This window comes from Hylaeus volcanicus, chromosome 2 (assembly GCF_026283585.1).
Source record: "Hylaeus volcanicus isolate JK05 chromosome 2, UHH_iyHylVolc1.0_haploid, whole genome shotgun sequence".
NCBI classification, from domain to species: domain Eukaryota; kingdom Metazoa; phylum Arthropoda; class Insecta; order Hymenoptera; family Colletidae; genus Hylaeus; species Hylaeus volcanicus.
The window spans coordinates 5,666,392-5,679,993 of record NC_071977.1 but is presented as its reverse complement, the minus strand read 5'-3'; the positions used below and the strand labels follow the sequence as shown (position 1 = coordinate 5,679,993).

Here is a 13,602-nt window from a genome sequence, read left to right as displayed (position 1 = left end):
CACTAGATCATTTATTGTACATATACATATATGTATATGTATTTCTAAGAAAGTGAATATTAATTAACGTACCGTATAATTGTATAATATTAAAAGTAATAATATTATTTTGTCGTGACTAGCATCATAAAAGCTCCTTTCTTTTGATATTTTTTTTAAACCTTAATTTGAATAGATCAATTTTCACTTCGATTACCACAGTTGTTAGAACAACAAATCATTTACGATATAAATATAAAAAAAAATGTATATTAAAATACTTGCAACACTTAAATATGATCCATGATAATTTTCGTCAACGGAAGTAACGAAAAATTGTACGACAATTGAATTTGAGCACTAAAATATTAACCTTACAGAAAGTATCAGGATTTACGTAAAACATGGTAAAGAATCGTTTCCAAATACTTCAATATCCTATGATCCGCAAGTAGGACAGCTCAATTAAGCCAGCTAAATATTTTTGGTGGATTAGATGTCTATATTCTTAACAGTAAAGAATAGACACAATCCATTCTTTGCCAACTATATGTGTCGTCTTTGGTACTTTCTTATAAGGTACCATTCTCTACGTTTTATAGCTGTGGCAGATTTCAGTGACTCATCTATCGCATAATCAGAAGCATATCACTACAATGCTTTTGTTTGGTGATCCTCTTTGGTCTCGAGACGAGACTAAAGATAGCATTATTCTTACTGGTACATCTTACTTCGAAAGTGCTCTCCATTATACGGATCATTAACGTACGCTTGCCAGTTGCCGCTCCGAATATGTATTCGTAACATAGCAATGTAATATTAAAATAAATTAATCGTTAATTTATATTTAACTTCTAAAGTTAATATAATGCTAATGATAAAAGACTACAATTCTCGTAATGAATGGACGGATTGAGATTGTTTTTCTTATGAAAATTTTGAACTACGATAAAAGTAGTTTGGTATAGAAATAGTTAAAAAAGTAAACTCTCTAGAACAGAGATGGTCGCGTACGCGTCAAATATGGCGCGTTGGCTCATTATAAAATGGTGCATTGCATCCTTGCACCTACTAACTTTTTTGAAATGAAAAATCCGTTAAACAATGTTCATCCTATTTTTCTAACAATTTATAATTATAGAATGTGAACAAGGTGTGTATGTGTGTATGTATGTATGAGAGAAAGAAAGAATGAGTTGTATGGAGCACCTGAATGCATCTGTGGAAAAAGCTGAAGTATGGTATGTAAAATATTCGCCATCTCTGCTCTAGACCATTTCATAATGTTGCATTGATTTTACCAGATAAAATGTTCTAAACTCGTATAAAAAAATGTACGTAAAAAGTTCAATATGCCGAACTACCGTTATCAAAAAGTTAAAATACCCTCCATCTTAATACTATTAAGTAACACTAATCTGAGGTTTACACGGATATGGCAATGAATTTAAAGTACATTCACGACTAGCATAAATAACGTCAGGCCATGTTCCCATGAACGAAAGTATCGTTGATACGCTACTTTTCTGTAAACATCATTGAACACTGGCAGTTTTCATATCTAATTCAGTCTGCAATGATATCGTTGATTCATTTCAGCTGTGCTGGTGTGGAAGATCTATCATAAGATGTCGGCGATGGTAAAGCTAACGATGGCGGTAGACTGGTAGTACTTGTCAGAGTAGAATCCAACTTTCGAGCTTCGTGCTCCAATAGTACAGCATCTAACGATGGGTCTTGGGCTACTGTTCTCAAGGAGTCTCCTAAGGCTTGCCTCAATTGTTGCATTTCCCTACCAGCTCTTGAACTCCGCAGGACGTATAATTGTCGACGTTTGATCTCTTGGTTCAGTTGCTCTCGCAATAATTGAATCTATAATCCATACATTCATCAAGATTCCCCATAGATAAATTTAAACAAAAATGCGTACCTGATTCTCGAGTCGTAAGACCTGTTGACGATGACTCTGCTCTCTCGCCTCTAACAATTTTTCAGCTTGCAACTGGGCAGCTCTGAGTCTTTCAATTTCTCCTGTTCTATCTCTGCTGTAATCGTATATAGAATGAGTATGAGCATAACTCGACTTCACTCTTATGATCTCAGCTTCCTTTTCTGCAAGCTGAGTTTCTAATCTGCGGACTTTTAATCTCAGCTCTCTGTTCTCCTGTTCGTAATGATCCAAGTCGAAGCTTGTACCCAATAATTCCGCGTGTGCTTTCTCAGGACGTTCGTAACTCTTGCTACGAACGCCGGTCGACTTAAGTAAAGATAACTGACGTTCTAAATTGCGTTTGTCCGTTTCTAACAGTTTCATCTAGAATACAAAGAAACATACCAATGTTCTTAAAAACCTCCACCCTTGAAAAGAGTTACATGTTTTCGTAAATATACCTTATCGCTGAGAGCGTCCACCTTTCCTCTCATTTCGCTTCTCTCCCTTTGCGCGGTTTGCAACTGGCGCAAAAGTTCTTCGTCTTTGTTCACGCTCTGTTCTTGCGGGAAACTAATCAATCTTAATTGCGATTCCAAAGTGCAACGTTGCACTTCGTTATTCGCTAGTTCATTTTGTAGACGAGCTATTTGGTCCGTTAACGTTTGGTTTGTACGTTTCAGATCACTCAAAGACTGTTGTACAGATTCTACGCGTTCAGATAATACTCTTCGATCGTTCTCGGTATTCGTAAGTTGTTTCTGCAACTAAAATGAAACTTATATAATGTACATTCTTCGTACAGATTTTATAGAAAAGATGTCGAGATTTTATACATAGATACCTGTTTAGATTTTTCGTTACAAGTCTGTAAGGAAGTTGTTAGTTCCATGATGTTACGTTGCAGAGCATTATTTTCGCTCTTCAATTCGGTTTCTGTATTGGATGCTTTTTCTAATGCAAGATTCAATTGTTCTATCGTAGACTTTAACGAAGCACAACGTTCTTCTAAACTCGCCATGGCTCGACTTTGAGTTTCGTTTCGTTCTTGTAGTTTCTGAGAACAGAATAAAATAAATAATTTGCCGTTGTTAGTTGCGATTATTCTTCGAGTAAAAATGTTGTAGGTATAAGAAACACACGTGGATGTTCGATTCCTTTTCTTGGAACATCATTTGCAACCTTTGAAGATCACCTTCCAACGACATTCTCTGCAACTCCAACTTCGTAGCACGGGATTCGCTTCTGCTAAACTCTTCTTGTAAATTACGTTTATCGTTCTCTGCTCTATTTAATGCATGCTTCAGTTTTTCTAATTTTTCCTAGAAGATTGGCGATCGTTTAATACCAAAGCAAAATGTCTTCTCGATGAAAACGATGAATATACTTTCTTACTTCGAACTGAGTCTTCTCGTCGGAACTGTTGCTCAACATAACTTCAAGATTCGCAACTTTCTCGCATAACTGCTCGCATTCTTCCCTTTTTTGTTGTAAAGCGTTCAACTAAAATAATCTTTATAAGCGACAGCAGAAACGTTGCTACCAAAAGATACAAACGAAACATACCTGCATTTCGTAACCGCTCTGTTTCTGAGAAAGCTTTACTTCCAGCGAATTCCGTTCGTCTTGTAGAATTCGTATGTTGTTTAATAACATGTTTATTTGAGTGTCCGACTTGTTCTGACTCTCTTCATTTTCGGTCAGTTGCTTCTTCAAGTTACATAATTCAGTTTTATAATCGTCCTGGAAGACGAACAAGAGTATAATGTAAAATCAATTAGAAGATAATTAGAAACTGCGATGGAAGAAATGATAGGTACCCTTTCGCGTTCGATTTGAGCCACTTGTTGCATAAGGGATCGCACACCCTTCCTAACAACTTCAGGGTCAACGTCGAGTATGACATCCCTGTTGGAGTCAGTGTGGTCTTGAACTGAATTACAACGCAAATATGTTAACTGCTAATCATCTATAATAATCTGTTGATTATGTACCTCGTGCAGGGCTCCATCTCCTCGAAGGGCTCATCAATTTAAAGGGCATGTTAACGCTTCCGTCCATTTGAATTCCCGCGATACGTCGTAGAGTAGAGCCTACGCTACTCAATTTTTGCTCGACTTCCTTTTTCGCAACTTCCATCTGTGATAACTGAGCATCCAAAGCTCTAACTCGTCCTTCGGATCCTCCAAGGCGAGCCTAAATGATTTACAATTAAATTTTGAAAGCTTCAATACTTCATTTTAATCTCACCTTCAGTTCTTGAATTTGCTGAGAGGCGTCGGCCAAACAAACTTCCAAGTTATGCTTTTGATCCTCCAGTTTTCTTTCACGGCATCGACAATCCTCGAGTCGAACCAATAATTCTTGTTCTCTGGTCCTCCACCTACCATCCTCTTCGTCAGAACGTGAACGCAGTCTTCCAAGTTCTTGTCTGGTCACTTCCAAGTTATTATCCGTGTCTACCAGCTAATCAGTGATTAATAATTACAATTAGAAAGTAATTGATTACACCCGACTCTGTTCGATGGTTTACCTGTTTCTTCACTTGATGCAGTTGAAGCTGCAAACGCTCTCTTTCTTCCGTTTCGTTTGCCAGTCGTGCTTGCAACTCCTTCTCGTCGTTCTGTGCTTGAGAGTTACTCTGATGAGACTTCTGCAATTCGTCTTGAGTGAAACGCAATTGTTTTTCCAGTTGCAACATCTCTCGTTCCATATCGCGAAGCTGTGATTGAAGACGGGATCTCTCTGCGTCTATAGTTACCTTCATATCTTCCAGTGCTTTATAATAATAATAATAATAATAGTAAAGCGTGAATGAATACAACAACAATAGTCTTAATTAACGATTAACGTGTACCTGCAATTTTTTGATACGATTCTTCCAATGTCCTGCTCTGTTCTCTCTTCTCGCTTTCAATGCGTTTCACATGTTCGCGTAGTTCTTTGTTACTGTTATTATATTTTTCTTTTTCATACGTGGAATCGCCCAACTGTCTCCTAACATCCACTAATTCTTTGCGCAACGTTTCATTAAGATTTTCAACTGTAAACGTATCTCCGTTGAAGAAGGAATAAGAAACGCATTATGACAAAAGTAAATATATAAAAGTTACCATCTTTAAGTTTCCTAATTGTCTCGTGCAATTGGTTCTGCAAGGTATCGACCCTGTCTTCGGTCATGTGTAATTGAACCTGCAACTCCTCGGATTCCCTTTGCGCTGATTCCCGTTCCTTCCAGAGTTCTTCAATTTTCAAATCAAGCTTTATTTTCTCCTCGTCAGCTTTTAATTTAACCTCGTCCAATTTTGTCTTGAGACGACTCAACTCGTCGCGCAATTGATTTGTATTGTTGCGCTCTTGTTCCGCGCGCGATGCTGCTTCCCTTTTAACGCGTTCCACGTTACCCTTCTCCTCTTCTATTTCATGCAAGACGCTCTCGAGCTTTTCCATTAACGCTTGTTGATCGTGATGAGCTGTAAAAGATATTGTTACATCAAGTTGGAATTTTCTATCCGCTTTCTATTCGTGTGTCAAGTACCCATGAGAAGAGCTTGTTGTTTATCATTCTCTGCTCTAAGAAGAACTTCTTCGTGTTGCTGACATAGATTTTCCATGTGCTGTTGCATTTCGTCTATCCTCTGCTGCAATTGATTTATCTCGTTGTCTTTCTCCCCGCAAAGTTGCAACAAAGACTGTTGAAGCTTTTTCTCCAAGTTTATTTTTATGTGCTCCTGCAAATAAAAGTCATTTTGGTTGTATATTACGTTTCTGAAGCATACGTTTATTATATAAACTTATTACTTTTTCCTCGTTCAATTTCTTAATATTATCCTCGCTGTGTTTCTTCATGTTGGAAATAATCTGATGAAATTCAGCTTCTTGATCGCCACTTTGTTGCGTCAGAGATTGTTTCACTTCTTGAGCGTGTTTCTCGCTGTTCTCCAGTTCCTTCGACAACCTTTCTACTTGTCCTTTCAAGCTCTCCTGCTTTACTAACAATTCCTTCTGCTCCTTTTCTAAATACGTTTTCTTCACGTGCATATTTTCCAGGTTAGTTTGAGTATCGAATAAGACACCTTCCAGAGTTTCTTTTTCGCTGCGCATCGATGCGAGTTGCTCTTGCAATCGTTGAACTTCTTTTTCGTTAGTTTCTAGAAGTACCTGCGAAGACATTCGTTTATCAAAAATAAAATCAGTCTTTGTAACAGTTCACCAACTTTACCTGTTTCTCTTCGTTGTCCTTCACAAGATCTTCCAAATTTCGATTGATCCTTCCATTCATCTCGTTCGCCTGTTCTAATCTTTGTCGAACTCTCATTACCTCCTCGTTCAACGTTTCTTTCTTTCGCGCTAACGCCGATAATTGGTTGCTCAGATCTCCACGCTCGCGAGTAACTTGCGCCAATTCTATTTCAATCTTTTCTTTCTCGATCTCGAAAAATTTCACTTTCTCGTTCAAAGTAGCCTTCTCTGACTCCAAATCGAGTCTAGTCTGCTCCGCTTGAAGCAGTTCTTTTCTCAACGAACCCAAATCGTTTTGCTGATCCGCACATTGACTTGCCAACTTAATTTTTTCCTCTGTTACCTAAAATCGATGAAATATCGATAACAATTCTATGCGGAATGTTTCAGAAACGTTACCTTTTTTAGTTCTTCCTGCAATCTCTGTTTCTCTTGCTCGTGGTTACCGCAAACTGTTTCTAACTTTATTAAAAGCTCCTGCATGTCCGACTTCTCCAGCAGTAAGCGTTCTAACTCTAGTTCCAAGTCACCTAAATGGTAATATTGATTCGTAGTAAACAGAAAATAAACGAAATGCCAGCGAAAATTAAAATAAGTCTTTGAGCAAAGTCACCTTTGCTTTTTTCAATTTGCGAAATTAATCCATCTGTTTCCAGTTTTTGTTGATCTAGCATATCTTTTGCAAGGTACGCTTTATTCAATTCTTCTCGTAAAGTTAACAATTCTTCCCTCATTTTGCTGCATCTACCCTCTTCTGAACGAAGACTCAGTTCCCTAGTAGGTCAATCGACAGTGCATTAATCGGTAACAATACGAGTTAGGGTTGTTATTCGACATACCTTAATTCTACTTCTTTAGACACTCTATCGAGCTCGCTTTGAAGATATAATTTCTCATCTTCCAAATTATCGCAAAGCTTCTGCAATTTGTTATTAGCTTTTTGGAGTTTTTCATAGTCACTGTTTAAATTTTCCACCTAGAAATAAATGTTTTGCATCAGCGTTTACGTTAAGAAAAGGTATCCATAATTTTATCAAGAAGAAAAAGAATCGTACCATACTATTAATTTCCACTCTACTTTTGTCGAGTGCATTTTTTTCTAGTCTCACGGTATCGAGACCTTTCTGTAGCATATCTTTTTCTTGACTCAGTTGCGAACATTGAGATCGAGTAGCGTCCAATTCAGTGATCAATTCTTCAGCTCTCTTTTCTAAAGTTTTAATATTTTCTTCTGCGTTGTCGCACTGTTTTCGACTCGCGACCAACTGTTCTTTGTTAGTTTGTAATTTTACCTAACACAATAAATCATTGAAACGCGTTAGTACAGACATTTTTCAGGCATCGTATACAATGAATTTGTATTCCTACAATTTACCAAAACACGCAATATAAAATCTTCACACCTGAAGCTCGTGAATAGTCAATTGATATTTATGCAGAGCTGCTTGCACAGCACTGATTGTACTTTCAGCAAAGGCTGGAATGGTGTTGCTTCTTGTACCTCTTTTTGGTGATCTTTGGGGAATTGGTGCACTGGGAGACAGATGAAGATGAGGAGGCGCCTGTGAACTCTCGATCTCGCGTGCCTCTGCGTCCTGAATTACAGCGTGTGCTATGTCTCTCAGTGCGGACTGTAAAATTTCAATGTCATCTTGTACGCGTACATTGCGATGCACTTCCGCTTCTGCCTCCCCACATCTTTCTTCCTAAATATAAAACGTGATTGTTATCATACAAAATACAACTCGCAACGTTTACAGTAACATTCAATCCGTAGAATTTACCAGAGTATTAACATCGCGAATAAGCTGATTGATTCTGTCTTCTTTCACGCGAATCTCATTTTGAGCTGCGTCATACTGTTGCTTAAGCGTAGTTAATTCTACTTTCAAATCCGTTGCAACTTGTTCCTGTGCTTGTTGAACTTGCTGGGATATCTAAAATACGATCAGATTAAAATTTTACAGAATTCCATGTAAAAACATTAATTTACCATTGGTTGTACAGCTGCATGCATTTTCATAGCGAATCCTGCGTTACTACAAGCCGATGAAACATCGTTAAAAGTAGAAGTAATGTTGTTCTTCATCTTTAACAAGTCTCTCTCTGTAGTAGATTTTATTTCTGCAAATAATCGTTTTACAGAAACAACATCACGCCAGAGATTTAATAATCTGTTGTGCTCCGAAGTATAATATTCATTGAATGCTTGTTCCTCTTCTCTCCACTCTTCTTCTTTGATAGCCAACTCTTCTCTTAAGACGTCCCAGTCGTTGCTTAACTTTTGCAGGTCATTAGTGACTGCTTCATTGGTGTGATGAGATTCTTCCAACTGATCTTTCAATGCTGTATTTAATTGTAACAATTTGTCGCATCTGAACAAAGTATGGTAGTTTTAGACATCTGTATTAAACATGTTTCATCTTGGAACAAAGTAAAGAAATATCACCTTCTGCGTTCGTCCGCGAGCTTTTTCAACGCGGTATCTAAATCGTGAATTTGTTCTTCGCGTATCTCTCTTAATGTGTGATGTGCTGCATCTAAAGCAGAGGTTGCAGGAGGTGTGGAATTTAAAATTTTACTAGAATCATATACAACAGATTCCGCCATTTGATTCTCTAGTTCTGAACACCGTTGCTTATATTGTAAAACCTGAAAGCACGAACCATTACTATAAGTCCAAGAGTTAAAATCCAGAAGGATGTAAATCTTACTTTGGCTTGTAATCGAGAAACAAGAGCAGCTTGATGTTGTTGGGCTTGCCTATATGTATCCAGCCTTCTCTTATAATTAGATGTTTCCTCTTCGAGGCGATGACGTAGCTCATAGTTTTGTCTAACCAGAGCATCAGGCGACAGATCTTCTTCACCTGGGCATTCCCCTCTACCACTGCTCCTCGAAGAATCCATTTTACTACCTGTATTTTTGTCTGTCTGCAAGAGTAGCGCTCCTTGTATAAACAATGGGATATAAATGCTACACAGTGAAAAGTATACCAAAATTTTCATGAATCAATACCTTGCAAAATTCAAACAGGTGTCTACACTGATTAGCAATTTATGAATGTATCATAAAGTCATTGTTATTTCAGAGTTAAAGTTAAAAAGAGAAACAATATAAATTATGTTTGTTAATGTGCATGCTATCTTTATTATGAATATCTATATTACATGACTATATTTTTTTTTCTTAGCTTCAAATATGTCATAATAGAACAGTTTAATTCAAACGTCACACTGTGCATTTATAATTCAGGTTATGTTTCTGTTTATTGTTTACTGTTGCCAGTTGCTTGCCAGCGCTCTGCGTCCTTTTAAACGTCGCCATTTTTTTTCCCTTTTTTGGAATGGTATATACAGGTAGATACCTACCTTTTCATTCATTCAATATTTTCCCTCCAAAAAAGGTAATTTAATTTTTATTATACGTCATTTAAAAATTGTTGAATAAATCAAAATAAAATGTGAGGAGAACAAACTGTAAAATTAACATTTTTCAAGGTATTTATCTACATGTCTCATCCCAGTTGTTTGACATAACTACTTCAAGGCCGTTCGAAAGTCAATATAGAATTCTATTATTCAAAGAAAATACATCCAATTGTGTAGCGTTTCATGCATACTTTAGAAGACGAATTATACCTCTTTCGTCTTGCTAGGACCTCTGAGAAACGGTGGTCGCCGCCTTTCCATCTGTCCCCTCATCGATATCTGTGAGATACCTTTGGATAACGGCTGCAACACGTAAATTTAAAGTTTAGAATATATTTCTAAGGTAACTATTACAGACAGAATTATCACCAAAACGATAATCAGCAAAGAAGAGGACGAAACAACGACGGAGAAGATGAATTCGTAACTTATGTCTCGGGGTTTCAGGACATGCACTTCAAACCTATTACAGTTCCGCTAGTTTAACATAATCTCCCCGTGAAAACAACAAACAGAGCCGTCGAGTGTCGTTATCAGTTCGCTTTCTCCTCTCTCGTTCACCCGTGATGTATTACGATGCGTTGTGATATGCAATATTATCTATGCTATAGTACCGTATATTATCTCATATCAGGCTTGTTCATTGCATAACTTCATCAGGGATCAAACGACACCCTCGTACCGACCAAAAGACCAACTCGGTTGGTGTCGATCAACCAGGAAAGCTTCAGGAAGAAAGGAAGGCTTTCAGAATCCCATCCTCGGGACTGTTGTTGCTACCGAAGAGCTACGCTAATTCAAGCAATGCTCCAACCGATCTCGTTACATCACGCTTGGAATTATCTACCCAGGAAGCATCGACACCTTCGTGTCTCATCGTGCCAATTCCAACAATGCCCGCGTTTCCTGTGGAGGAGGAAGAATGGTCGTACCGAAAAGCTCGATTTAAAGTCGTGGAAAAGTTGGGACAGTGTATTCCGAGGGTGATATCCTCGCGAGGAGCCAAGCTCGCCATATACATATCGATTGGTGCCATTCGGTGCCTGGCAGTGGGTCGTGCTTCTTCTACTTCCATTCGCCCAGACACCGGATACGACAAAGCTCCGCCAGCCAAAAGAGGAAAATTGAGGAGGCGCGACCACGTTCGACTCGTTTCCTCGTCCAATTGCTTCTGCGGGCAGTTAGGACTCCTAACCAGCTATAGCAGCGAAAAATATAAGACCACCACCCCCTGCGGTTCTAACCCAGGCCTCGAGAGGTCTGCACGATACCAAAGCTAGACTAACTTTTGAAGATTGCCATTGATAAAACTTCCGGGGGAACTGTTATGATTTCATCTAGAAAAAAATGCTGACGATGTTGTTGCAGAATTTTCCTTTTTCGGACCCTTTCATAGTCACTGTTTGAGTTTTCCACCTTGAAGAAGTTGCATTCTCGAAGCCTAGAATCCTCTCGCAATTCCTTGCTAGCCCATTCCTCTAGACAGACTACTGCCTTATCATATGTATTTATCGATATACCACGTTCACTTTCTCTGCGTCGCAATTACTTACTTAATATATTACTTAAGTATATATTACTTAATTACTTAAGTATTTAAGTAATTACGTACTTAATATAACTACATTATTATGTACCTATACCAATATTTTTCTGGGTGTCTTATAATCATGCCCACCAGTGTATTTATCGATACACCACGTTCACTTCCTCTGTGTCGCAATTATCATCGTTTTCGAGCCTGCGGCGTACAAAACGACCCGCGAAGTTCAACGTACGTTGGCTGGCTCGCCATTGATGCAGCCCTCTGAGAATCCCGCAGCTGGCCTAACAATCGCGACGAGATAAACCGCGTCGGGTACGCTCGATCTCTCGCCACGATAGTAATAACAATTAACCAGCGGCGAACGACGTCGAAAAGTTTTCTCGTTCGGAAATTTGCGGGCTGTTTTCGATCACGTGTCTCGACTGGGCCGATATCGAGTTTGGAACTCGACTCCGCTAATTTCACCGTGTCAGGGAACTCGCGACGACGGAATTCGTCGAATTCGACCAAATTGTCTCGAACGGGGAAGTCACCTTAGCGTGAAAATCATAGCTGTGTACAATCCTTTTTTTTTAGCAATTTATTTAATAGGATATCCGCTAGACAATAGGAAACTGTAGAATGTAACCTTTTTTGTGATTTGTCTCTTTAGACTTAGCCTTTAAAATTAAATTTTGAAGTTTCTTAGAAAAAGAGCTCCGTCACCCATATATGGGCGACGTGGCGGTCGACGCGCTGAAACAGCGTGTTTTGTAAGGCAATTAATGTCAGTGATGTTTTCTGTTTAAATGCAACGTCCCAGCGACAAATTGTCAAATTGGTAATCATCGAACGTGTTCCGTGGAGTTTGAACCGTGTCAAAGTAAACGAACGAACCGGATTGAACTGCTCGCCTTTCCTATCTAAACGAGTTTTTGCAGACGATCGGTCCGCGGGTCGTTGAGACTTCTTCACCTCCTCCCTGGTGTCTCGTCCCTCTTTTCTCACTTTTTTTTCTGTCCTGTCGGTGATAACACTGGGATACTGGACGCTCCGTAACGTGTAAAGCTCCATTCCCACTTGTCGGTAGTTGGCGAATGGCTTTTGCTCACGCTCGTTTTCAAATTTAATTCATCGATGAAAAATATCGATTCAACTGCTTCGATCTCTTTTATGAACGTGAACCAAAGTTTCGATAAATACATCGTCGAGATGCAAAAGCGCGAATTAAAAACGCGAATTAAAAAAGCTAGGAAAAGCGTTTTTATGATTGACAATCTTTTTATTTTCGAACAGCCGAAATTCATGTCCCATTATATTATTATCGTAGTATGGTGAAAAATGCTGCGAGGCGATGAAATGGTACACAGCTTAAAAAGTGAAGGGGGAATGCGATGAACATAGAGGACAGCGAATAAAGAAAACATCAGGGTATGTCTGTGAGTTTTATCGTTGTATTAGTGTACACAACTCACCGAGATACCTGATCTTGGATCATGTTACACTACTCTGCGATCGAACTCCTGGATCCCTCAAGGAGTATTACCCCCAGTGGTGGAGATGGTTTCTGTGCATTTATCGTAGAGAAATTTGTGCATTTAAGGAGACTTTACTGTAGTAACAAAAAAATGTCCCGTTACAATTGATTCTTAGCGCGTCACAAACCAATGAAGGAGAATGAAATCAACGAGGAGAATAAATGATAAAAAATTGTAGTAAACTAGTAGCATTGATATTAATGCAATAAATAACCTCACAAGATATTAACAGCTGTCGCTTGATTTTCAATCTCTCCAACTCTTGCGTGTTCATTACTTATGAAATGATCTAGTAGACATAGATTTAATCCTTTTATCGAACAGACGCGAATAATTCGTGATTCGTTGAATGCATCCCCCGTCTATTATTAGAATAAAGTTTGCCCATCTCCGTCGTTGATTGTTCTCGCGCGTGGTCGTCTTCCGGTCGGAGATAGAGGCGAATCGCTGGAAAAATGTTTTGGCAATCGTAGAGATAGCGGAGCATCGAACTACGGCATCCGAGGATTTTCATCGCGAAAGGTTGGGAAGCTTTTTGCGGTGGCGAGAACGCGAAGAGGATCTCCGAAATCATACCAAAGAATCGCGGTGGTTGATATCGATCGTTGGCGCACGCTCGGCGCTTATAAGTGCATCGAATCGTAGCGTGAGAGAATTCGGGCTCGTTCTACGCGAGAATTCACGGTCACATAGTTTCGCAAAGGGACGCTCATGCTCGTCCTTGACCATGCCGGAACAAGCTTCGATTAAACGCTACGAATACCAAATTGATTCATGCTTTACACGGTTGTTCAAACTCCGGCAGATGCCGACTCGCAAAGTGGATCGTAATTTAGATCTAACAAAACTTTTTTAATACTTTTCTTTCGGAAGAAAAATCGCAAAAACCATCCGGGAACTTTCGAACACGCTAATTTACGTATTCTACAATTAAAGACGTAAGAAAAATAAATAGCG

At 38.9% G+C, this 13,602-nt stretch overlaps 1 protein-coding gene across 2 annotated transcripts in view; it reads right to left on the bottom strand.

Moving 5' to 3' along the window:
* Positions 1–236: 236 nt before the first annotated feature.
* The window catches only part of LOC128872990 (rootletin), an 18,692-nt gene continuing 5,326 nt past the window's right edge, over positions 237–13,602 (bottom strand). Inside the window, exons 2-27 of one of the 2 annotated variants that reach the window (XM_054116224.1) lie at positions 9,793–9,885; positions 8,866–9,084; positions 8,601–8,803; positions 8,145–8,526; positions 7,936–8,088; positions 7,555–7,857; positions 7,207–7,443; positions 6,991–7,127; positions 6,765–6,925; positions 6,551–6,681; positions 6,132–6,494; positions 5,711–6,070; positions 5,448–5,640; positions 5,023–5,382; positions 4,767–4,952; positions 4,443–4,687; positions 4,160–4,375; positions 3,904–4,105; positions 3,730–3,842; positions 3,476–3,652; positions 3,305–3,412; positions 3,052–3,231; positions 2,754–2,966; positions 2,371–2,676; positions 1,910–2,293; positions 237–1,851 (exon numbers count right to left, since the gene is read on the bottom strand). In XM_054116224.1, the coding sequence (XP_053972199.1) occupies positions 1,570–1,851; positions 1,910–2,293; positions 2,371–2,676; positions 2,754–2,966; positions 3,052–3,231; positions 3,305–3,412; positions 3,476–3,652; positions 3,730–3,842; positions 3,904–4,105; positions 4,160–4,375; positions 4,443–4,687; positions 4,767–4,952; positions 5,023–5,382; positions 5,448–5,640; positions 5,711–6,070; positions 6,132–6,494; positions 6,551–6,681; positions 6,765–6,925; positions 6,991–7,127; positions 7,207–7,443; positions 7,555–7,857; positions 7,936–8,088; positions 8,145–8,526; positions 8,601–8,803; positions 8,866–9,084; positions 9,793–9,885 (5,907 nt within the window). In that variant the 3' untranslated portion in view covers positions 237–1,569. Of the gene's footprint in view, positions 1,852–1,909; positions 2,294–2,370; positions 2,677–2,753; positions 2,967–3,051; positions 3,232–3,304; positions 3,413–3,475; positions 3,653–3,729; positions 3,843–3,903; positions 4,106–4,159; positions 4,376–4,442; positions 4,688–4,766; positions 4,953–5,022; positions 5,383–5,447; positions 5,641–5,710; positions 6,071–6,131; positions 6,495–6,550; positions 6,682–6,764; positions 6,926–6,990; positions 7,128–7,206; positions 7,444–7,554; positions 7,858–7,935; positions 8,089–8,144; positions 8,527–8,600; positions 8,804–8,865; positions 9,085–9,169; positions 9,485–9,792; positions 9,886–13,602 lie in introns of those variants that run through there. The other variant, XM_054116225.1, reaches the window with a different exon arrangement.